General features: G+C 43.4%; 1 protein-coding gene across 1 annotated transcript in view; it reads left to right on the plus strand.

Annotated features, from left to right (window-relative positions):
* Window positions 1-5,638: 5,638 nt before the first annotated feature.
* Window positions 5,639-25,275, plus strand: part of LOC132825352 (cytoplasmic phosphatidylinositol transfer protein 1-like) — a 208,708-nt gene continuing 189,071 nt past the window's right edge. The window contains exons 1-2 of the mRNA XM_060840514.1: window positions 5,639-6,201; window positions 8,282-8,569. Of these exons, the coding sequence (XP_060696497.1) occupies window positions 8,522-8,569 (48 nt within the window). The 5' untranslated portion in view covers window positions 5,639-6,201; window positions 8,282-8,521. The remainder of the gene's footprint in view (window positions 6,202-8,281; window positions 8,570-25,275) is intronic.

The raw sequence follows: 25,275 nt of genomic DNA on the forward strand, positions 1-25,275 counted from the left end.
CTGGTAGGTATAGGGAATGCTGGATGACTAAAGAAATTGAGGGTTTGGTTAAGAAAAAGAAGGAAGCATAAGTCAGGTACAGGCAGGATAGATCGAGTGAATCCTTAGAAGAGTATAAAGAAAGTAGGAGCATACTTAAGAGGGAAATCAGGAGGGCAAAGCGGGGACATGAGATAGCTTTGGCAAATAGAATTAAGGAGAATCCAAAGGGGTTTTACAAATATATTAAAGACAAAAGGGTAACTAAGGAGAGAATAGGGACTCTCAAAGATCAGCAAGGCAGCCTTTGTGTGGAGCCACAGAAAATGGGGGAGATACTAAATGAATATTTTGCCTCAGTATTTACTGTGGAAAAGGATATGGAAGATATAGACTATAGGGAAATATTTGATGACATCTTGCAAAATGTCCAGATTACAGAGGAGGAAGTGCTGGATGTCTTGAAATGGTAAAAAGTGGATACATCCCCAGGACCTGATCAGGTGTACCTGAGAACTCTGTGGGAAGATAGAGAGGTGATTGCTGGGCCTCTTGCTGAGATATTTGTATCATCGATAGTCACAGGTGAGGTGCCAGAAGACTGGAGGTTGGCAAACGTGGGGTCACTGTTTAAGAAGGGTGGTAAGGACAAGCCAGGAAACTATAGACCAGTAACTCTGATGTCGCTGGTGGGAGGGACTCCTGAGGGACAGGATGTACATGTATTTGGAAAGGCAAGGACTGATTTAGGATAGTCAACATGGCTTTGTGCGTGGGAAATCATGTCTCACAAACTTGATTGAGTTTTTTGAAGAAGTAACAAAGAAGATTGATGAGGGCAGAGCAGTAGATGGGATCAAAATGGACTTCAGTAAGGCGTTGGACAAGGTTCCCCATGGGAGACTGATTAGCAAGGTTAGATCTCATAGAATACAGGGAGAACTAGCCATTTGGATACGGAACTGGCTCAAAGGTAGAAGACAGAGGGTGGTGGTGGAGATTTGTCTTTTAGACTGGAGGCCTGTGACCAGTGTAGTGCCACAAGGAACAGTGCTGGGCTCTCTACTTTTTGTCATTTACATAAATGATTTGGATGCGAGCATAACAGGTACAGTTAGTAAGTTTGCAGATGACACCAAAATTGGAGGTGTAGTGGACAGCAAAGATTACAACAGGATCTGGACAAGATGGGCCAATGGGCTGAGAAGTGGCAGATGGAGTTTATTTCAGATAAATGCGAGGTGCTGTATTTTGGGAAAGTAAATCTTAGCAGGACTTATACACTTAATGGTAAGGTCCCAGGGAGTGTTGCTGAACAAAAACACCTTTGAGTGCAGGTTCATAGCTCCTTGAAAGTGGAATCGCAGGTGGATAGGATAATGAAGAAGGTGTTTGGTATGCTTTCCTTTATTGGTCAGAGTATTGAGTACAGGAGTTGGGAGGTCATGTTGCGGCTGTACAGGACATTGATTAGGCCACTGTTGGAATATTGCATGCAATTCTACCTTTTTAGCCAGTTCCAATCTGCTTTTGAAAGTTCTTGCCTAATACCGTCAAAATTGGCCTTTCTCCAATTTAGAACTTCAACTTTTAGATCTGGTCTATCCTTTTCCATCACTATTTTAAAATGAATAGAATTATGGTCACTGGCCCCAAAGTGCTCCCCCACTGACACCTCAGTCACCTGCCCTGCCTTATTTCCCATGAGTAGGTCAAGTTTTGCACCTTCTCTAGTACATCCACATACTGAATCAGAAAATTGTCTTGTACACACTTAAGAACTTACTCTGCATCTAAACCTTTAACACTATGACAGTCCTAATCGATGTTTGGAAAGTTAAAATCCCCTACCATAACCACCCTATTATTTAGTTACATAAGGCATTGGTTAGACCATAGAGTATTGTGTCTCGTTGTGGACCCTGTATGTAGGCGAAAAACTGAATACATTGGGAGCAGTTCAGAGAAGGTTTACTGGACTAATAGTTGGAATGGGTGTGTTGTCTCACAAGGAAAGGCTTGACTGGCTCATCTCATACCTGGGTTTAAAAAGGTAAGTGGTGATTTGAATGAAACAAATGAGATCCTGGGGGGTGTTGACAGGATAAATATGGAAAGGTTGCTTCCTCATGTTGGACAATTTATAAACAGGTGTCACTGTTTTGAAAATAAGGATTCACCCATTTGAGAGAGATGCAAAGACTTTTTTCCTCTCACATGGGATTGTGAGTCATTGACACTCGATTCCTCAAAGAACAGAGTCTCTTCGTCTCTTTAAGACAGAGTTATGTATATTTTTGAACCTTTGAGACTTGATTCCTGAAAAGTTAGGATCCGGGGGACTGTTGCTGAACAAAGATATGTAGGTTCACAGTTCCTTGAAGATGGAGTCAGGATAATGAAGAAGTTATTTGGTACACTTGCCTTCATTGGTCAGCCATGATATGGAGGTGCCAGTGTTGAACTAGTGAGCCAAGACCTTCCCTATGCCTTCACTTCTCGCCTCCACACTCACACCCATGCACTCACCCTCTTACAGGTTTATACTCCGTCATACTCATGCACACACTGTACTAAACACGCACACAGGGAAAAACACACACACACACACACTTTCTCTCACTCTCTCTGTCCGTCACATACACACACACACACACACACACACACAAGTCTATGAGGTGATTTTGCATTTGCAGAATTGAAATTGCAGACACAGTCTATTTTGTTCAAAGCACACAAGCTGCAGGCAGTCAATGCAGGCTGTCAATCCATGTAACATTTTGTAAATTCCTACTTTGAAAATAGAACCAGTCTGACTCAGACGGACTCTAACCTCACACCTTTATTGCATTGTCTGAGCTGACTTTTTTTTATAAAGCCTTAAGTTATTTCGAGAATATGACTTGAAAGAAGTTCTGGGATTTACATATTAATGAACTGAAACCTGCAATCTATTCTGAAAGATGAAAGACTTAACAGCAATTTAGGTTTGTTCAATATATTGTATCAGTTGCATTACACTGTGATCTTTTGCTTTAAGTTCTGTATCTTATGATCCTGCTCCACAGCTACCTGATGAAGCAGCAGCGCTTTGAAAGCTAGTACTTCCAAATAAACCTGTTGGATTATAGCTGAAAATGTGTTGCTGTTGTTGGAGGTTGGGTTGGTGGGGGGTATGGACCTGACGAGGGAGTCACGGAGGGAGTGGTCTTTGCAGAACGCTGATAGGGGAGGGGAGGGAAATATATCCCTGGTGGTGGGGTCCGTTTGGAGGTGGCGGAAATGACGGTGGATGATACGCTGTATACGGAGGTTGGTGGGGTGGTAGGTGAGAACCAGTGGGGTTCTGTCTTGGTGGCGGTTAGAGAAGCGGGGCTCAAGGGCGGAGGAGCGGGAAGTGGAGGAGATGCGGTGGAGGGCATCGTCGATCACGTCTTGGGGGGAGTCTGCGGTCCTTGAAGAAGGCGGCCATCTGGGCTGTACAGTATTGGAACTGGTCCTCCTGGGAGCAGATGCGGCAGAGACGAAGGAATTGGGAATATGGGATGGCGTTTTTACAGGGGGCAGGGTGGGAGGAGGTGTAGTTCAGGTAGCTGTGGTAGTCAGTCGGTTTATAGTAGATGTCTGTGTTGAGTCGGTCGCCCGAGATAGAAATGGAAAGGTCTAGGAAGGGGAGGGAGGAGTCTGAGACAGTCCAGGTGAATTTGAGGTCGGGATGGAAGGTGTTGGTAAAGTCGATGAACTGTTCCACTCCACTCCCGGCACCTTCCCCTGCAACCGCAGGAAATGTAAAACTTGCGCCCACACCTCCTCCCTTACTTCTCTCCAAGGCCCCAAGGGATCCTTCCATATCCGCCACAAATTCACCTGCACCTCCACACACGTCATCTATTGCATCCGCTGAACCCGATGTGGCCTCCTCTATATTGGGGAGACGGGCCGCCTACTTGCAGAACGCTTCAGGGAACACCTCTGGGACGCCCGGACCAACCAACCCAACCACCCCGTGGCTCAACACTTTAACTCTCCCTCCCACTCCACCGAGGACATGCAGGTCCTTGGACTCCTCCATCGGCAGAACATAACAACATGACGATTGGAGGAAGAGTGCCTCATCTTCCGCCTGGGAACCCTCCAACCACAAGGAATGAACTCAGATTTCTCCAGTTTCCTCATTTCCCCTCCCCCCACCTTGTCTCAGTCGGTTCCCTCAACTCAGCACCGCTCTCCGAACCTGCAAACTTCTTCCTGACCTCTCCGCTCCCACCCCACTCTGGCCTATCACCCTCACCTTGACCTCCTTCCACCTATCACATCTCCATCGCCCCTCTCCCAAGTCCCTCCTCCCTACCTTTTATCTTAGCCTGCCTGGCACACTCTCCTCATTCCTGATGAAGGGCTCTGGCTTGAAACGTCAAATTTCCTGTTCCTTGGATGCTGCCTAACTTGCTGTGCTTTAACCAGCAACACATTTTCAGCTCTGATCTCCAGCATCTGCAGACCTCACTTTTTACTGTTGGATTATAACTTGGTGTTGTGTGATTTTTAACTTCATTGGTCGTTTCATTGACTACAGGAAATGGGAGATCATGTAGCTGTACAGTATACTGGCTCGGCCGCTTTTGAATACTGCATTCAGTACTGGTCTCCCTGCTTTAGGAAGAATGTTGTTAAACTTGAAAGAGTTCAGAAAAGATGTACAAGGGTGTTGCCACGGTTGGAGGCTTTGAGCTATAGGGAGAGGCTGAACAGGCTGAGGCTATCTTCCCTGGAGTGTCGGAAGCTGAGGTGTGATTATAAAATCATGAGGGACCTGGATAGGGTGAATAGTCAAAGTCATTTTCCCAGGGTAGGGGAGTCCAAAACTAAAGGACATAGGTTTAAGGCGAGAGGGGAAAGATTTCAAAGGGACCTAAGGGACAACTTTTGAGCCCTTCTGCTCATGCCCGAAATGTTGACTCTCCTGCTCCTTGGATGCTGCCTGACCTGCTGCGCTTTTCCAGCAACACATTTTCAGATCTGGAAGTTTATGCCCAACTCTGTACAATAATGTGACTTGTTATGTAATATTACAAGCGCAGCTGCCTGGAAGACTTACTGAGTGTCAGGCCTATTGCCAATTGAATCTACAGAGAGTCTAATCTTTTACACTAGAGCATCACATCTCATGATTTCATCGAGCTGTCTTACAAGGTATTGTGCCTTTCTGAGATCGGTGTAGAAATGTTACAGGAACACCATCACGTGCCCCACCCGATGAAAACAGCCTCCCCAGCATCCCATTGACATATCGAGATAATGACACCCGCTCAGAACTTGGTCAAAAGTCTTAAGTTGCTTTGAAAACCAACAGTGGTCCTTGAAAAACAACTTGATTGTAAAAATGCCAACGCAGTGAGTGAGGCGTGGTCCATTAACCTCCCTGATATATTTCAGATGTACAAAGCTCCCAGTGAAGGCAGTAGATTGTTCACGTTTTGGGTCGATTTTGCAACTAGTAGTTGGAACCCTCAGTACGTTGAGGACACGGCAATAACTGATCACTCACAGGGGGTCAGACTGATGTAGATTGTCCCAAGCATCCTGCTGTGTGTGTCAGCAGTTGCGGAGATTATCCTGCAGGAGGCGGTGCGCCGCCTGCAATGTGAAAGAAGCATTTCCAGTGCAATACTCTTTCTTAGTTTCTTTTTGCACCCCGTCTCTCTTTCCTTTTATTTTGAGCAGGCTGTTCTCTGACGTTTCACGACCAACGCCGAGTGTGAAGAAACACACCCGTCGATGAACTAGTCGGGAAGAGAGAGAGGTAGAGAAAAGGCAGGGGAAGAGTTAAAGACACGGTAGCAGCGCGTAGACCTGAACTGGGGGGGGGAGGTGGTCAGTCTCTGTTTCGCTCAAACCTACAAACGGCTCAGAATTCAGGGAAAAAAAGAATGCAAACTGATCGCCCCTTGCCAGACTGCAGAATCAGGAAAGTTTGTGCTGTTTTCTGCAAACCAGAACATGCATCTTTAAGAAGCAACTGAAGGCATCCTTACTTATCCATTTATTTATTGTCTTCCCAAAATCTGCTGGGCTCGGGACTGAGTGTTGGGAAACTCCCCTTCAACAAGCTGGCGGCAAGCTCGAAGGAAAACCCAGCGGCAGAACAACATTGAACTTTCTCCCAATGCGGAGGATTCATCCGAATGGGAGACTCTCTCTGGTGAATTAAGTGGAAAGAGGGTGAGTCTTGCTTCCTTTGAAACATGTGCGGTATTTAGATTGCTTGCTTTGTGCGTGTGTTTGTCGTCAAAAGTATAGTGTTTTTGAGTCAGGATACAAAGCGTGATTGCAGCTCGTGTGGGTTTTCATAACTGACGGGTTTTTAAAATATATATGAGTAACGTGTGCACAGAGAACCTAGCTGCCCCTAATTTGGGATGCAAAGTATTGTTTATCTGAGTTTAATGCACAACATCCCAGTGCGCTGGCTGGGGGGATTTAAATTAAAGTACAGGACAAAAATATGTATTCACTCTACACAGTGTTCTGGCATGGGGCTGCTGCGATATCAGATTGAAATTGTTTTTCAAAGGGTTAACTCTGCACGTTGTGAAACATGATCGATTATATAAATTTGGTGAGTTTTAGTCATTTCGAAAACTCTACAGTGTTAGATTATTTTGTTTGCAGCTAGGAATGTATTTGGCAAGTTGGCTGTTCAGGAAGGAAGCTACTTGTGTTGAATGTTGACAGAATCCACTGCACGGTGAATATGCGTTGGTCACTTAGAGCAGGAGGTGAAATTCCCTACTCAGTGAAAAGTGGTAGATTGCCTTTTTTAAAAAAAGGAATTGCGTGGTTAGTGCACCTCAAAGCTGCAGATTCCTGTAAATATTAGCGCTTTAGAAAAGAAAGCAGTTCATTTGGAGAAAATAGGCAGCCTTGTCTTTTATATTCTTCACTGATTGGATTTTTTTTTGTTGCAAGTCGTAGAACTACAGGAATTTTTAATCGGGAAAACAAACTTGGGTATAGTTGGTCATAAAGAAAAAACTTAAGGACAGTTAGGTTTAATCAGAATATGTTCAGCAGCTTGTTATTAGCTTGCTCAATTGGCTTTTAAGTATATTTTTAAAAAAAATTTTCATCAAGTTTTATGTCGTATACAACATGGGGATTTTTGAAATTAATAAGGTGACAGGAAAATGCAAATGAGGGATAGGAGGCTACACTGATTGCGTTGTTGAAGGTGTGTGGAGTATAAGTACCAGCATACATCCATCATTTGGGCCAAATGGCCTGTTTCAACACATTTTATGACAATCCACACCAAGTAGCCCAAACATGTACAAAATCCAGTGCTTAACTAATAACCTCCTTGCAGCACACTTTATAACTGTGAACACCGGTATACTGAAAGTATGGAGCTACTTAAATCCTCAGCATTGTGCAAGAATTACACGAAACCAAGGTGATTCCCAAATTATTCAACCTTTACAGAGGGCCTGACCATGAATGTGAACTACGTTTACAGACAAGAGTAGTAAAATGCTGGTGCACATCATTTGTTGCAAAAGGTTATTTAGTAAACATTGTTACTGCTTTTCCTTAATAAATATCCTTGACATTTTGAACTAGTTCTAGTGCACAGGGAACACAGCATTGAGCTGGAATGACTAGTGAGTGCTCAAGGAACAGGCTGAGTTTTCAATGGAGTGTCACTGTTGATGTGCTTTTAAATCAATATTGATTTTTTTTTTCTTTTGAGCTATTGTTGACTAATATGTCACATTTGCCTAAGTATTTCAATTCTGCAATCCATTTAGTAATATAGTAATTGTGTTTAATTACATGCAGGTTGAGGAAACTAATTGAGGTCTTTATTTGATCAGAGAGAGAGACAGGCATGGAAGCTGGTTGAGTTTGGAGGTGTATGTTTGTAATGCTCCACACCGTAAATTAATGTTGCCCTCTGTAAAGATGAGCTCCAGTACTATCCTTCACCAACTGGCTTTCTTGAATTTAGCTTACTTGAGACAATTTGAGCTAATTTTCACTGTAGCTAGTCTTGTGAAGTGAGACAGAATGACAGTGAGTTCAGTGGAAATGAATGACACTATTGTACCAGTCTGAGAGGTGGTCTTAATCACACCTTTCTGCCAACAAGGCATATTTATGTCTGTAACAGCATTATAGTTAAGTATTGCTATATTAATTTTTCATTAAGTATCTTTAACACACAATGGAATTGTATATTTTTTAATTTCAGCACTTGCCTATTTTAAGTTAAGTTTGCATTTTCCCTTTTCCCCCCACCCAGATTAATAAAGTAGATCTTTGAATCCTGGCTTTGCGGATCTTGCCACACGAGATTTGGTGATTGTGGTGTTTTGCTGCAGTACTTCAGGCCAACAGATCGTGGTGTGGACAGGACTGTTTTTGAACCTTCAGCTGGTGAGAGGACTAATGTATGACCTCAGTTAACCATCAGTGGTTTCAGACGTGATCCTCTCCAAGTGCCTTCAATACGTTAATACTTCATCCAAGCTGAAGCATCATTATGTTGATGAAAGAGTACAGGATCTGCATGCCTCTCACTGTGGAAGAGGTGAGTGATTTCCTTTGTTCATCATTTAGTCACCACTTTCTTTGAGAGCGCGAGAACGAGTCCTTAAAGTTCCTCTGTGGTTCAAATTAAAAACATGAGTTTGGGATGTAAAAATCTTCAGAACACTCCAGTTCCTTTGGAGTTGAAAATGCTCAATTCTTGAAGTGGGTTGTTTGAAAATACATGACGTGCCTCGTTACAATGTGACCCTTGGGAAAGTGACTACTGAACATTGTGTAAAGTGCACACTGCTCTACCAAGTGCAGTTACTTATCAACAGCAGCAATACTGTAATTAGTTGCATTTTCATGCGTGTGGAAAGATAATTTTGTACAATTCTGTTATTGGTAGTAAAACGTAGAAAACAGCCCTTCTGTTTCTGTCCATCTATGAGATGGTCACGAGTAAATACAAGTTAGATAATGACCCATTTTTGTCCTGTAAATTGCATGTAATTTTATCTAATATTTTCACTTTTTAAAATTTCTGTGCCACTTTATTTTTAAAACATTTTAGTTTTGGTTCTATGATTGAAAGCTAGAGAGCGTAATAAATGATTGAGCATCTGAGGGCTTCTCATTTCAAGAAGTCTGTACTTTGTACTATAACCTCCCAGTTTTAAAAGGAAATGTTTAACGTCAGAAAGAAGCAAGAAATGGTGAAAATGTATGCATGAGTTTCAAGAATTATACTTGCAGTGTTGTCAGTTTTTGTTTAATGTTCACCTGATGTGTAGGTGGAAGATGTGAAGTCCAGTTTTGTGCCAGTGACAGTTGCCATTTGTTCCCATGCACTTGTTGGATGAGTGAACCTTGTAGCTAGGCTGCAAATAGCGTTAATCCTGCATTTGATGAAGTAAATGTAACATAGTGCAAGGCAGGCAGTGTGCCTTGGTAAGGATTGCTTTTGACTCGTTGCTGAACTTAACCGTGTTTCAAAATCTCCATAGCAAGCTGATAAGAATTATGTATCTTCTGCAGCATCTTGGTGAGGTACAAATGATCTTGTAGAATGGCGCCAAGGCACTGAATGGCCTCCTTCTGTTCCAGGAGAGTAGACCCATTCCCTGGAGGATCACATCTCGCGGTGATAAATCTTTAGAGGTCAAGAGAATTTGAGTTTCCCTGAGAGTGGGCTGGAAGTTGATCTATTCAACTTGGGTGGTGGCAATTTCCAGCTAGTGGCAGTTTTCCTGTTAAGGGCTTGGTGAGAGTACTCTAGAACTGAGCAGAAAGGAACCCAGTATTGAAGGAGCTCCTTATCCAGATTTATAAGAATGAGTCAAGCTGTGTGCTTAGCCCTCAGCAAAGGTTGCAGATCTGCCTGTGGATTGCAGCTTCTACTACAGAGGGTTGCTCTGGCTTTGAACATTCACGGACGGTGTCAAGGATAATTTGGTCCCTCACTAGATGTGCAGCATATATCAGGGGATGACACAACTGTGTTAAAGAGCAGAACTACATGCTGTAAAATGACTCTGTGCCTTTGAAGTTCCTTGGGATATTTTGCTATCTCACATGCACTATATAAAATTGTGTTGGAATTGTTGTTTTAATGGGAGAATAGGTGGCAGTTTCACCTATTTCTCTAACTAGGGCCTAGACACATGTCATATTGTCGAGTGGTAACCCCACCAGATGACGGTTCCAAGCTGGCCTTTCTGAAATCCAATTCTAGTTGGCAAAGATTAGATTAGATGACTTACAGTGTGGAAACAGGCCCTTCGGCCCAACAAGTCCACACCGACCCGCCGAAGCACAACCCACCCATACCCCTACATTTACCTCTTACCTAACACTACGGGCAATTTAGCATGGCCAATTCACCTGACCTGCACATCGTTGGACTGTGGGAGGAAACCTGAGCACCCGGAGGAAATCCACGCAGACACGGGGAGAACGTGCAAACTCCACACAGTCAGTCGCCTGAGTCAGGAATTGAACCCGGGTCTCAGGCGCTGTGAGGCAACAGTGCTAACCACTGTGCCACCCACTAAGAGTCCTCTATACGAATGAGAATTTACTTTTTGTGTAACCTACAGCCCAGACCCTCCTCCAGCTATCATCCCAAGTATTACATATGTCTTCAGAGTGTTGAAAATGCCTGCACAGAGCATTTTGCAATGTGCCAACAGTTGTAATATTATGAGCATCAAAGTTTGTTTCATTGTTATATACAATCCTTAGTGATCCAAACTGGGGGTGACCAATGGCAGGCCAGTATGGAGAGACTTAAGGATTGAAGTGTCCCTGGCCTTGCACCCTATCAGACTCCACCCAGAGGATGTGGAGGCAAGCAATTTGTGGGCGGCAGTGGAGACTTTGTTCGCTCCAATTCCACAAAATAATAAAAACATTCACAACTTTTTGGGGTGGTATTTGTGGGACCTCCAGCAGTTGATTTTCAGTATCTCTGGCCTGGTTGCTCCATACACCAGGTATTATAATTTCCAATGTGGAGCTGATGGATTTGATCTTCGTGAATTGAAGCCTGCGTTCATTTCCAGAGAGCCTGCTGTGGTTCGTGGTCCCTCAATGCCTTAGTTTTAAATCGACCTCAATCTTAAATCCCTCTACAACCCTTGCCCTCTCCCTTTCTCTCCTCCATCCTCACAATTCTCCCCAATCTCTGTGCTCCTCCAACTCAGGCGTTCTCAGAGTTCCCACTTTTCATCACATTGCGCCTTTTGGTGCCTAATCTTAAAGCTTTGGCTTTCTGTTTTGCTATCTCAAACCCCTCCTTTATGTACCTCCTTCAAACCTATTTCCTTCACCATATTTGAAACTGCTTTATGTAGCTTCACATTGAATTTTGTTTGACAGTGCCTCAAGCCAACTTGACTTCGTTCATATATTTACATGTTACTTTTATCTTCATCTTGGGATTAGAATATAGAGCAGTCTAGAAATTCCCCAGTAGCATCCTATGGGATTAGTGCATTTATAAATTGTCTCCTATACTAACCATCAGGACTCCAATGAATGCCTTCTGTAGGATAGCATCCTGGGGGTTATCATTGACCATAAAATGACTGGAAGCTGCCATATAAATACTCTGAATCTGAGGGCAGGGCTGGGGCTGGGATTTTGCAGTAAGTAACTCCCTTCAAATCCACAGGATATAAGTCAGGAGTGTGATGGAACACCACCCACTTACTTGCATTCGTGCAGCTCCTACAACACTCAGGAGCTCAACACTATCCAGGTCAAAGCAGTCTGCTTGATTGGTATCCCATCCATCACCTTCAACCTTTGCTCCCTCCACCATTGGCTGCAGTGTGTGCCATCTTTTAAGATGTGCTGTAGCAATGCACCCAGGCTCCTTCAAGTGCACCTTGCAAATCTCCCAACCTCTACCATCTAAGAACGGCAAGGACCAATGTTACACCAATACCAACAAGATCACCTTCAAATCTCACACCATCCTATTCCTTCAGCATTATTTCATAAAAATCTCCCCCCCCATCCCCCCCCCAACTGAATTGTGGGTGTCCCCACACCACACGGACTGCGGCAGTTCAAGAAGACAGCTCACCACCACAACTCAAGGGACATTAAGTGTGAGCAATCAATACTGGCCCAGCCAGCAAATCTCACATGCCATGGAAACTTTTTAAAATTCCAGTTGTTTCCTATCTGGGGGACGCTACTCACTTCCTGCTTGAATTTTGGAAGGAACTGGAAAGTGAGTGAATCCGCAAGGGAGTTTCAGAGTTGTCCCAGCGATGGTTGGTTCTGTGATGTGTCCAGCAAAAGATGAACGTTAATAATCATAAAGCATGAATACAATTCATGTGACATTTGTGAAATCTAATTTTCATCAAAAAAGAATAGAATTAAAATGAATGTGACCTGTGCATGAGATTGAGACTTGAGCCATGTAATTACAATGGCACAATTAAATTTACATCACAAAATATCACTTTGAGAGAGCTATTTATATAATCGCTGTATCAGTCTGTTGACAATTTATTTACAATATCCAGTAAATCACTGAACTTGTTATGCAATATGATTTGAATAACTGGTTACAGTTTAATCTTATATGGGATGATATGCCCCTCTTTTATTTCATGTTGCAAGCATTATTCTAATTTTTAAAATGTGCATAATTAAAATTTGACACCTCTGTGAGTTGTTTTATTAAAATGGTTCTCTGATTTTTTATAACTCTTAATAGCATTTTTTTCCCTTTCTCTCCCTTAATTATGCACATAATATCATCATGAAAATGATTGGAAGAAAAAGTTGCATGTATATGGAGTTAGTGTCTCAGATCAGTCACCTTTTCACCTGCTCCAATGGAGGGTCACTACCCCAAAATGTTTGTTTCTTTCCACAAATGACTTTTTTTCCTTATTTTAGATTTTCATTTATGTAGCGTCTTACACATCAGAACATCATAAAGTAGCAGGAGTAGACCATTGAGTCTCTCTATCCTGTCCTGCTGTTTCAGTGCAGTCATGGCTGATTTGATTTGTTGCCTTTACTTCACCTTCTTGCCAGCCATAGCTCCCTTGCCAGTCAAACATTTGTATTGCTCATCCTCCACTCATCTGCTCAAAGGGTGGCTCAGTTTTAAGGGTGGCATCCCTGGATGCTATGAGCAATTCAGCACGGCCAATCCACCTAACTTGCACATCTTTGCACTGTGGGAGAAAGCTGGAGCACCCAGAGGAAATCCATGCAGACTCTGGGGAAGCTTAGGGCTAAGGGTGACACAGTGGCTATGGGGTTAGCACTGTTGCTTCGCTCTGCCAGGAACGTGGGTTCAATTCAATTGTTGGTTGACTCTGTTGGGTTTGTACATTCTCCCTTGTATCTGTGTGGGTTTCCCGTGGGTGCTCTCGTTTCCTCCTACAGTCCAAAGGTGTGCAGGTTAAGGTGGATTGGCCATGGGAAATGCAGGGTTAGGGGGGTGGGATGTTATATAGAAGGTTGGTGAGTTCCAAATGGTGTGCTCCTGCACTGTAGGGATTCTATAATTTCAATATTTTCAATGATCTCGCCCTCTCTGATCACTGGAGAAGAGAATCCCGAAGAATATCCACTTTCCAAGAGAGGGGGAAAAAAATGCCTTCCTAATCTCAGTCTGAAGTGAAGGACCCCTCATTTTTTTAATGATAACTCTTAGTTCTGGACTGTTTTATGAAAGAAATCATCTTCTCACCTACTCTAACAGATCCCCTCAGAATATTTCATGTTTCAAAATGATTGCATCTTACTCCAAATGATTAGAGGCCCAATCCTTCAACCTTGCCTGATACATCAAACCCATTATCACCAGAACAAAGTCAGAAACTGCTGTGAAAGCTCAGTTGGTCTGGCACCATCTGTGGAGAGAAAATCGAGTTCTCATTTCAGGTCCAGTGACCCTTCTTCCAAAGGGTCTGTTCTGAAGGTCCATGTACAAAGACACCCACATCTCTCTCTACCTCTGCACTCTGCAAAACACCTTCATTTTAAGTAATATATTGCTTTTCTGCAATGACATTTCAAAGCACTTTACAACAAATATTTTCTGATCTTGTCACTGTTATAATGGAGGGAATGTCAGCTATCTCGGCTTCCTCCGGTGTTCCCCAGCGTTATAGATACCAGTTTTCAGCCAATCTGATTCACTCCTCCTGATATCAAGAAATGGTTGGAGGCACTGGATGCTGCAAAGGCAATGGACCCTGACAACATTCCAACAATAGTACTGAAGAATTGTGCTCCAGAACTTGCTGCTCCCTGAGCCCAGCTGTTCCAGTACAATTCCCACACTGGTATCTACTTAACAATGTGGAAAATTGCCCAAGTATGTCCTGTCCATAGAAAGTAGGACAAATCCAACCTAGCCAGTTACCACCCAGTCAGTCTACTCTCGATCATCAGTAACGTGACGGAAGCTGATTTGAAAATATACTGCCATTCCTTCACTGTTGCTGTGTCAAAATCCTGGAATTCCCTCCCTTATGGTCAACCCACAGCAGGTGGACTGCAGTGGTTCAAGAATGCAGCTCACCCCCACCTTCTCAAGGGTAACGAGGGACAGGCAATAAATTCTGGCCCAACCACTGACGCCCACATCCCACAAATGAATAAGAAAAGATGTGCCAACCCATCTACATATAGCAAGGTTTCAGGTACAGCAATGATCAGACAACCTGCTTTATTGATGTTGAGGAATTAATATTGTCCTCAACAATCCTGCTTTTCTTCAGAAGGGCAACATGGTGCCTTTTCCATCATTCTAAGATGGTGGCAGAGTAGGACTCCTGAACCTGAATTCATTAGCTCCATCCATTTCTTTTGTTTTCTCCTCTCTTTCTTTTCATTTTTTTTCTTTTTCTTTTTCTTTTGACCTTCTGTCCTCAGGTGGTAATGTCTAAGGTGAAAGTCAGTGTGGACTCCCAGCCTCAGCATGGATTTGACTCCCAGCCTCAAGGTGAGGCCCAGCCTGGTTTGGGTCTGAAGGACTGATATTTTGAACTCTTACTTCTCTTTTTTTTACTAATTTATTGCTGGACTTCTTATTTCTTTATTTTTCTGACTTTTTTTTCCTAAGAATTTGAACTTAAGAATCTGTACCTGGCTACCTTAATACCTAACATGGCGCCATAAGTGGCAACTTGTAAACGTTACTCATGTGAGTACATGAGACAATAAAGCTAATTCAATTCAAACCATTGAGCATTGGTTCAGCTATTGTCTTAAAATTGCATTTGACAAGCAGTTCTTCCTCAATATTGTGTTGGCAACCCTGACCATAGATTTGATAACATTTCTGCAGGTGAACCTCCTATCCCCTGTGACTCAAGTAAGATTGCTAACAGCTGAGCCAGAGCTATGTAGCACCAGAGAGACCAGGACAAGGAAGGATCTACACTAATGTTGCACAGTGGCTCAGTGATTAGCACTGCTGCCTCACAGCATCAGGGACCTGGGTTCAATTCTATCCTTGGGTGGCTGACTGTGTGAAGTTTTTACATTCTCCCTCTGTCTGTGTGGGTTTTCTCTGGGTGCTCAGGTTTCCTCGTACAGTCCAAAGATGTGCAGGTTAGGTGAATTGGCCATGCTAAATTGCCCAGGGATGTACAGGCTAAGTGCATTAGCCATGGCAAAAAAGAAACTCATGCAGGTTTATGGAGTGGGTGCGTGTTATTGAGATGCTCTTCTGGGGGGGGGGGGGGGGGGGGTTGGTGTAGACTTGATGGGCAGAATGGCCTCTCTCTGTATTCTAGTAGTCTAGTATAAGACCATGAACTAAGTATAGTATAAGACCATGAACTAATTAAGATGTGTATGTACAAAATGGATAGACAGCAAAGTGGAAGTTCGGAGAGTTGAAAGGGAATGGCTTGGCCGACCGGAAAGGTGTACAAGTATTGCCAAATGGGCGACTTAGCGTGTGGGAGAGACACAATGGTTAATGGGACCAGAGTTTGGTGAGCGCTTGGAGAAATGGGTGATGAGAGAATTTGTGGTGAGAGAGCCTCCATGTGGAGCAGCAAGTTCTGGGGAGCAGCAATGAAAACATTGACTTTGGTGGCACATGCAGGATAGGCGAATCGGCCTCCTTCTGTGTGACCTATGACAGCAAAGATACAAAGTGTTTCTGCACAAACCATTATACCACAACAGTCATTGTGAAAACTCACTCTGATAAGGAGACATTGGGCAACTCCTCAGTCATGTTACATTAATAACGAAAGCAAAATGCTGAGTACAGTAGTCCATTAGACGAGGCCTCTTGCCTTAAACTTGAATATCTTCTGCATGTCTGAGAATGACAGCATAATTATTCATCTGGCTTTGTCTGCGTTTCAGTTCTGCTGCTTGGCTGATTTGATTTGTTTTGTGTGTTGCATTCAGTGCTAAGTTGCTTCACACTGGCTAAAAACCAACTGGTTTACTGCCAGTGCGCCATCTCCTGCCCTCTTGTATTCCTCAGGCATTTGGATTCCTACTTCACCTCTTAAGCAGGAGACTTTCACTTGTAGCTTTGTAGTGTCTGAAAGTGCGATAATGTCCTAGCACACCATGAGGAAGCTCCCTGTTCTTCAAGGGGTGGACTGGTACATGGAGAATGGAAATGATGAGGCAGGCAAGGGGAGAGAACTGCTGTGATGTGGCGGCAGTAATGTCTCTTGCCAGTGTATGGAATGTTCCCAGGTAACTACTTCTGGTACCTTGTGGAATTTGTGCTGCAGTTATGTGGTACCATTCTCGGTAAGTTGCTGCTACAAATCCTTCTTTGTCTTGGGTCAATCTGGTGATTAATGGTTGAGCATATACTACCATGTTCCTCTTGTCTTTTGTTCTGGGCACCCTTGCAGTCTGTTCAAATCATGACACCATCCCCTTCTGGGAGAAAGTGAGGTCTGCAGATGCTGGAGATCAGAGCTGAAAATGTGTTGCTGGAAAAGCGCAGCAGGTCAGGCAGCATCCAAGGAACAGGAAATTCGACGTTTCAGGCATAGCCCTTCTTCAGGAATTCTTCAGGAATTCCTGAAGAACGGCTTATGCCCGAAACGTCGAATTTCCTGTTCCTTGGATGCTGCCTGACCTGCTGCGCTTTTCCAGCAACACATTTTCAGCACCATCCCCTTCTGTGAAGATCAAAAAGAAAATTTCAGTTTGAAAGAAGAATCATACTGCACTCAAAACATTAACTCAGTTTCTTTTTCTACAGATGCTGCCAGCCTTGCTGAGTTTCTCCAGCATTCTCTGATTTCATTTCCGATTTCCAGCATGTGCAGTATTTTGCTTTCAATTGCCGTTTTGTTTGTCTTTCTCTTTTGGGCAATGGTTCTGTCTGTCAATGTGATTTGAGGAAACACTCATGCCCTCTATACTAACAGTTGTGTTGCGATTCTGTTTCTCATTCATTCACGGGATGTGGGCAGTGCTGCCCAGACCATCTTTTATTACCCATCCTAAATTACCCAGCAGAGTCAACCACATTGCTGTAGGAAGGAGTCACGTGAAGGTCAAACCAGATGAGGATGGTAGTTTCCTTCCTAAATAACAAGTGGATATTTCCCCGACGATCGGCAACTGTTTCATGATCGTCATTAGCTTCTTAATTCCATCATCTGCAGGACTCAAACCCAGAAACCTCCAGATTACGAGCATAATGGTAATACCACCAAGCCATCTCCTCTGCATTGGACTTCCTAAATATTGTCAGGACTGGATAGAATCCACCATGGAGACCCTATAGCCAATGCAGGCACTGGCCTCTCACTCACTGGCTCCCAAGAGGAATTAATGAATAGAAGAATGAATGAAAGCTGGTCGATGGCTTTTGGAAAGGATAGCTCACTGGAGACTCATCAAAATCACCATAGCATTGATATGAAATTGCAATATTGATTTTTTTTTTGCTGCCACCAGCTTCAGTTGATGCAAGTATATTTCAGTGGAGTTATAGCAGATTTGAACTTGCCTCAGCAGAATTCACTTGGTTAATTTTTTTTTCTCTTTTGGACTGAAGGGTAGATTGACTTGCGGTCTGCAAGTGTGAGATTCTGCCTTTCTCTGGGTGGAGGCATATGACAACATTATCTCTCTGGCCTGTTGCTTTATGTCAGCAAAACAGCTTCTGTTCCACTGATTAGCTTTTTCTTCAGTGGCTAAACCCAGTGGCCTCTAGTTCGCTGGAAACTTAAAACAGTTTACACAGCAAAAGAGCAGCATGAGGAAGCCAATCTGTTAGCAAATAGTGCCTGTAGTTACATACGTCATAAACAGGCAAAGTAGTGGGGGATGTCTGAGGTTTTGTAAATGCCTAACGGTGTGTACAGAACTATTAGGAGAAAATGAGGACTGCAGATGCTGGAGATCAGCGCTGAAAATGTGTTGCTGGAAAAGTGCAGCAGGTGAGGCAGCATCCAAAGAGCAGGAGAATCGACATTTCCTGAAGAAGGGCTCATGCCCGAAACGTTGATTCTCCTGCTCTTCGGATGCTGCCTGACCTGCTGCGCTTTTCCAGCAACACATTTTCAGCTCTGTACAGAACTATTGTCTAGTATGGTACGCTTGGCTTATTACTGATATTTTCAGCTCCTCTCTGATGCTTACTCTGAACCGAAGCAATCAACTGTCAACCCTTGGTTAAAACTGTTTGCATTAACCTGTCACCTGTTTAGCAAGGAGTTGAAGTTTGACTGCAGTAAGATGCTGACTTTAACACTTGCATTATACTTTTGTCCTGGAAATTTCTTTGTTGCAAAAAAAAGCACTTTGTCCTACTTTAATAAAACCAAATGTGAAGACATGATATGGAAAGGATCTTCATTTCAGCCTCCTCTTTGGGTAGAACCCATACAAGAGAAAGGGGGAATGTTAATTCTGCTCCCTATTGCATTGATAAACAGAGATGGAAAGGTAAAGAGTTGAGGCAGGGGGGTTATTACTTTGTCCTTTTACTTCAGGATGTATCCAGGCTGGGTCAATGGGATGAGCATTTGGCCTCTTCACTGGTAGGAAGTATTTTAGGAGAACATAAAATATAGAACAGGACCTTCAGCCCATCATGATCTGTGCCAAACATGATGCCATTTTAAACTAATCCTGTCTGCCTAGATTTGGTCTGTTTCCCTCTATTCCCTGGCTGTTACTCTGTCTGTCCAGAATCATAGGCTCCCTACGAGTCCACACTGATCCTCCCAAGAGCATCCCACCCAGACCAAGCCCATCCCTGTAGTGCTGCATTTCCCAAAGCCAATCCACTGATTTATAGACTGTGGGAGGAAACCAGAGCATCCAGAAGATAACTAGACGAGACATGCAAACTCCACACAGGTAATCCCTGAGGTAGGAATCGTTCCCAGGTCCCCACTGCCTTGAGGCAGCTGTGCTAAGCACTGAGCCACCCTGCCTATCCAGGCGTGCCTTTAAAATGTTGCTATTGTATCTGCTTCTACAACCGTCCCCGGCAGCATGTTCCAGATACCTATTGTGTTTAAAAAAAGGTTACCTCCCACATCTCTTTGCTTCTCTTGCTTTAAATCTATGCCCTGTTGTATTTGACATTTTCACTCTGAGCAAAAGACTCCACTATCCACGCACCTCATAATATTATATCCCTCTAACAGGCCACACTTTCACCTCTGACACTCTAACGAAACTGAACTCATTTTCTTCTGGTGTAGAATGGGGTTAGGGTGGCTTGAACATGTGATCTTTTGACACCCAAGGTGTGTATGACACCCGTGGCTGACACACATATTTGTATAAGCACTGTATGTAAGGTTTGAGAATAGTTGCATGCTGGAAATGATGAGAGGGAGCTGCCCATGTTTTGATACGCATTTAGCAATGTTGACTATTGGTCACATGTTGCATCCAGTTTCGGCTCTGCAGGAGCCTGAGTTTTAAAGTCTGGTCACCTATTCCGAACCTGCATTTCCAAAGGGATTTGTGTTCTCAAATGTACTGGAGATGGTACTGAACACAACATGACAGCAATGATAGAATATCTGTGTAGGGGGATGATCTGTTTGCATTCCCTCCCAGTTAATGAATGAGGAAGTTTTAGCAATGAGGAATCCAGAAGTTTAAATACTAAGAGTTTCAGTGCTGAGAATTAATTATCATTGTCTTTTTCAGTGTGAAATTGCTTTTGAAAGTGGCAGCAGCAGCAGAACCAACTGAGTCACTTTGAAATCTTGTTCACTTGGGTCAACACCTCTGTGACATCTCTCTTTGTAAGGGCTCCCGTCAGTCCTGCCGACTTGGCTATGCTGTACCCCACTGCCTGAATGCACCGAGCTCAGCATGTCACTTATTTTACGCCTCTTCAGACGAGGGGTTTATCTGAGCCGATGAAAGTTTTAACCCTTGTTGCAACACCAGCAGTTCTTGAGGTTGGACGTGAAAGGGTTCTGTTAGGGTGGGATCAGAATCCATTTCTGCTGGTGAGTGAAATCAAGAATCTTAAAACTGGACTGTAATCAGTGCGAATCTTTTCTGCATGCAGAATAATAGAACTGAGAATCCTCTTCCCCAACACACATGATTGTTCGACGTTAATGCCTATAGGGATGACTGGCTCTGGAGGATTAATTTTGAGGTCAAACATCAACTGAATCAAATGATGAAGCTGATGGTGTAGTGGTAATATCATTGGATTAGTGATGCAGAGTCCCAGACCAATGTTCTGGGAGCTATGTTTCATATCACACTAGGGTAGATGGTGAAATTTGAATTCAATAAGATATAGAAAGGATATTGTTAAGCTAGAGAGGGTTCAGAAGAGATCTACCAGGATGTTGCTGGGTGTGGAAAGTTTGACTTTTGAAGTACTTTTCTTTACTGAAGGTGACCTTTTATAGGCGCTTATAAAACCATGAGGGGTATAGGTAAGGTAAATGGTAGTCTTTTCCCTAGGGTGGTGGGGAATTTCAAGTCTGGGGGGCATATTTTTAAGATGAAAGGAGAAAGATTTTAAAAAGACATGAGGGGCAATTTTTTACACCGTGTAGAGTGAACTTCCAGAGGGAGTGGTGGGTGTGAGTTCAATTCCAACATTTAAAAGATATTTGGATAAATACATGAAGAGAAAAGGTTTACAGGGATATGGGTCAGGAGCAGGCAGCTGGGATTAGTTTAGTTTGGGATTATGTTCAGCATGGATTGATTGGACTAAAGGATCTGTTTCTGTGCTGTATGACTCTATGAAAAAGAGCGTCTTACTCCAAACGAATGCCAGCGAATTAGTAACTGTGTAGCCAGTGTCAATTATGTTGTTTAAAACCTCCAATTGGTTCACTAATGTCCTTTTAGGGGGAAAAAAATCTGCCAACCTTGCCTGGTCTAACCTATATGTGACTCCAGACCCACGACAAATGTGATTTCCTCTCCAGTTGCTCCCTGGGGAATTATGAATGGACAATAAATGTCAGCCTGCACTTCCTTTTAAAAAGATTTTTAAAAAACACTAATGTTCTACCTTATCAGATTTTGGTCAGGCCACTGATAGTGACCACAAGGGTTGAGGTTTACACTCTGCCACTCCTCAGTAGGTTTGAATGTGGTGGGGTTGAAAATGTGTTGCTGATTAAAGCACAGCAGGTTAGGCAGCATCCAAGGAATAGGAAATTCGACGTTTCGGGCATAAGCCCTTCATCAGGAATGAGGAGAGTGTGCCAGGCAGGCTAAGATAAAAGGTAGGGAGGAGGGACTTGGGGGAGGGGCGATGGAGATGTGATAGGTGGAAGGAGGTCAAGGTTAGGGTGATAGGCCGGAGTGGGGTGGGGGCGGAGAGGTCAGGAAGAATGTGGTGGGGTTGGGGATGGGTGTGGGGGAAAAGAAAGGAGAAACCTTAAAAAAAATCCTTTTGAAGAGTCTTCAAGCCACCTAATCTCAAAATGTCTGGAATTTTAGGTGGGTAAAGGGTCAGGGCTGGCTTCAGGAGTCTTTCCCTCCCCAAGTTCCTAAAGTGGCCAGTTAATTGCCCTATCTCCAAGGGGTGATATCTACTTGTTTGCAGATGGCATTGGAGCAGATGGCAGAGAGCCAGTGGCTAGGCCTGCGGGTATGTAACAATTTAAGGGAAGGAGTGGAAGTAAGGGGAAGGGTTTGACCCATTCAGAGAGGCTGGATCAGCTGGGGCTATTTTCCGTGGAGGGCCAGAGGCTGAGGGTTGACTTTGTAGAGGTTTATAAAATCATGGGGAGCATGAATAGGGTGAATAGCCAGTGTCCTTTTCCCAGGGTAGGGGAGTGCAAAACTGGAGGATATAGATTTAAGGTGAGAGGAAAAAGGAGAAACGTTTTAACACAGAGGGTGGTGCGTGTGTGAAATGAGCTGCCAGAGGAAGTGGTGGAGGCTAGTACAATTACAACATTTAAAAGGCACCTGGATGGCTATATGAAGAGGAAGGGTATAGTGGGATATGTGCCAAATGCAGGCAAGTGGATGGAGATTAATTTAGGACGAATTGGGCCAAAGGACCTGTTTCTGTGCTGTACATCTCTATGACTTTGAGTGGCTGTGCAGCGTGGAGATAGGTCTGCTTATCTCCCTTTATCTCCTTCTGTCATCCAGCAAAACTTGGTCTGTGATATGTTAGTGGTTTGTTGCTGATAGTAACCCCACCATTCATTTTAATTTGACTTTACCCCTGCCAAAGGACATTTTACTTTCACATTCTGCTGGTCTCCCATGGAGATTTGGATTGCCAAAGCTCATTTTTTCAGGCATCCTTTGTTCGCTCCATTGCTTTTTCTGCACTCCTGAAATTTTTAGAGCGATTTATTCAGCACCCACTTTCTGACAAGTTAGCAGATGATGGTCAGTGGTATTTTGGATTCCACATTATCCACTTGCACAGCTCAGAATCCTATCTATATGCAGAAGTTCGTGGATGGACAGGTTTTCATTATAAAGACAAAACAAAAATAAATGACAGATGCTGTGTGGAAGGTCTACTGTGAAACTAGGTACTGGAGAATTGTCCAATTACAAATCAAGGCCACAAACAGGTCTAGTGAAATTGACGAGTACTGGTTTATTTCTCCCAGTATGGTGGGGAGGAGAAATTGAACGGACTGGTACAAAATGGGCACTTTGCACAGTTAAGTCAAGGACTCTCCTCCCTGAGCTTCAGATACAGACAGTTCTTCTAGGGTTACAGTAGTGAAATGCTAATTACAAGACAATGCGGTTTCAATTACAGTTAATAGAAAACAATAGCTTGTCCAGCAGTATCCATTAGTTAACAATTGTAACAGGAGGTTTAACGAATCTGCAGAAATGGGTGCCAATGCATCCTAGCTTCATTAGGTCACTAGTGTAGTGTTCATTCCCGTCCGGTATCTTGGTGCCACCTAGTCTGCATGGGCTTTGTGGGGACTGCAAAGTTAAAAATCACACAACACCAGATTATAGTCCAGCAGGTTTAATTGGAAACACTAGCTTTCGGAGCGCCACTCCTTCATCAGGTGGTTGTGGGGATTGAGTGCCTGGGGAGACTTGGAATGCCCTCGGGGTGTCAGGGTTTCTATTGTGAGGGAGGGAAACCAGTGAGCAGATCATCTAGGTAGTGTATTCCTTCAGTCAGGGAAACCGCCTAGCTAATGTCTAATTTCACTGTTAGCTCCTGAGCTGAGTGGAGTCAAGTTGAGGTGCCAGTGGCATTATGGGTAGGCTCTATGGGTTGACTAAGAACAGACATGGTTTCCTTGAGCAAGGCAGAGTGGATGGTCTTCTCCCACAGTTGAAAAGGTGAAACATTCATGAACATTCGAGAGCTCTGAATGTCCAAGAGTCCACAGCTCAGAGCCACCCCAAGTCCACATTATTCTACATTTCAATCAGTATTATCAGTTGGATGAAATAATAGCTCACTTTTTTTGTTGTGGGATCGTTTTCAGTTGGTCCAAATGACCTACACTCAGAACTGAAGGGGCACAGATCCAGTGATATGATGGATCGAGGTGAGATGTCTTAAGTCTTTAATCATGGCATTGACAATCAAAGTTACAAGTGAAAGGCACCTGAAGCATTTTGTTTTCATTCAGCGATTTGGTGAAGAGTGCATTAAATTGCACATTGATTTGCTTACCCCTAATGGCATTTGTTTCAACCAGAAGGATTTTCCCATTTATGCAGCAGAGAGAGAGAGTGTTCAGCTCTTGCTAAGACTTTTCTAAATCTCCACGCCCACCATATCAAACAGGAGTAATAAACTCCTAAGCAAATGGAAGCTTGCCAAACTTTTTTTCATAAAACCCACTTTTGGGTAGCTTACAGTGAGATGGTTGGATCCTCTTGTGGTGTGATGGTAGTGCCTGTACCCCTGAGCCAGGAGGTCTGGGTTCAGGTCCCACCTGCACCAGAGATATGTACAAATATCTCCGTGCTGATTAGAACATTTCTACATGAGGTAGTTGGGAGTTCGTGTGGTGCAGTGATAATGTCCATCATCTCAGAGCCAGGGTACCTGGGTTCAAGTCCCTCCTACTTCAGAGGTGTGCTTTAACACGTGAAGAATCATAGAATCCCTACAGTGTGGAAGCAGGTCTTTCAGCCCATCAAGACCACACTGACCCTCCAAAGAGCATCCCACCCAGTCCCATTCCCTTCTCTGTAACCCTGCATTTCCCATGGTCCATCCACCTAACCTGCATATCTTTGGACTGGTGGGAGGAAACCCACACAGACACAGGGAGAATGTGCAAACTCCACACAGACAGTTGCCTGAGGATGGAATCGAACTGGGGTCCCTGGTGCTGTGAGGCAGCACTGAGCCATCGTGAAATTAATTGTTATAGAAAAAGTCTACAATTAGATAGTTCAGTATGCTATAAAATCCCTACACTTGGATTAAAATCTATTGCATAAACTGCATCTTTTCGATCAGGATGTGCTATCAAGTAATTTTTGCACACACTGTTTGTGTGAGAATCATGGGAATTAATTACCTTTATATCAGGCTAACATTTGTACTGGTTGTCATAGCAATACTTATACTATGCGTTTGTAAAGCTGAGATTTATTCACCGTACCTTGTAGGATTTAACATTTGTATTTTATCTGACTGCCTGAACATTTTAAGATTTCCTTTAGGATGGAGAATTTGGCACTAGAAATTTTTTCGAGAGCAATTTTTTAAAAAGCTGATTTCAGTTCAAGTTGCACTGTCCTTTTTATTATGTATGAGTGTAAGGTAATATTTAAAATTGCCAAGATTTAGTACTCTCAATGTTATTTTTC

Source organism: Hemiscyllium ocellatum, chromosome 20, assembly GCF_020745735.1.
Source record: "Hemiscyllium ocellatum isolate sHemOce1 chromosome 20, sHemOce1.pat.X.cur, whole genome shotgun sequence".
Lineage (NCBI taxonomy): Eukaryota > Metazoa > Chordata > Chondrichthyes > Orectolobiformes > Hemiscylliidae > Hemiscyllium > Hemiscyllium ocellatum.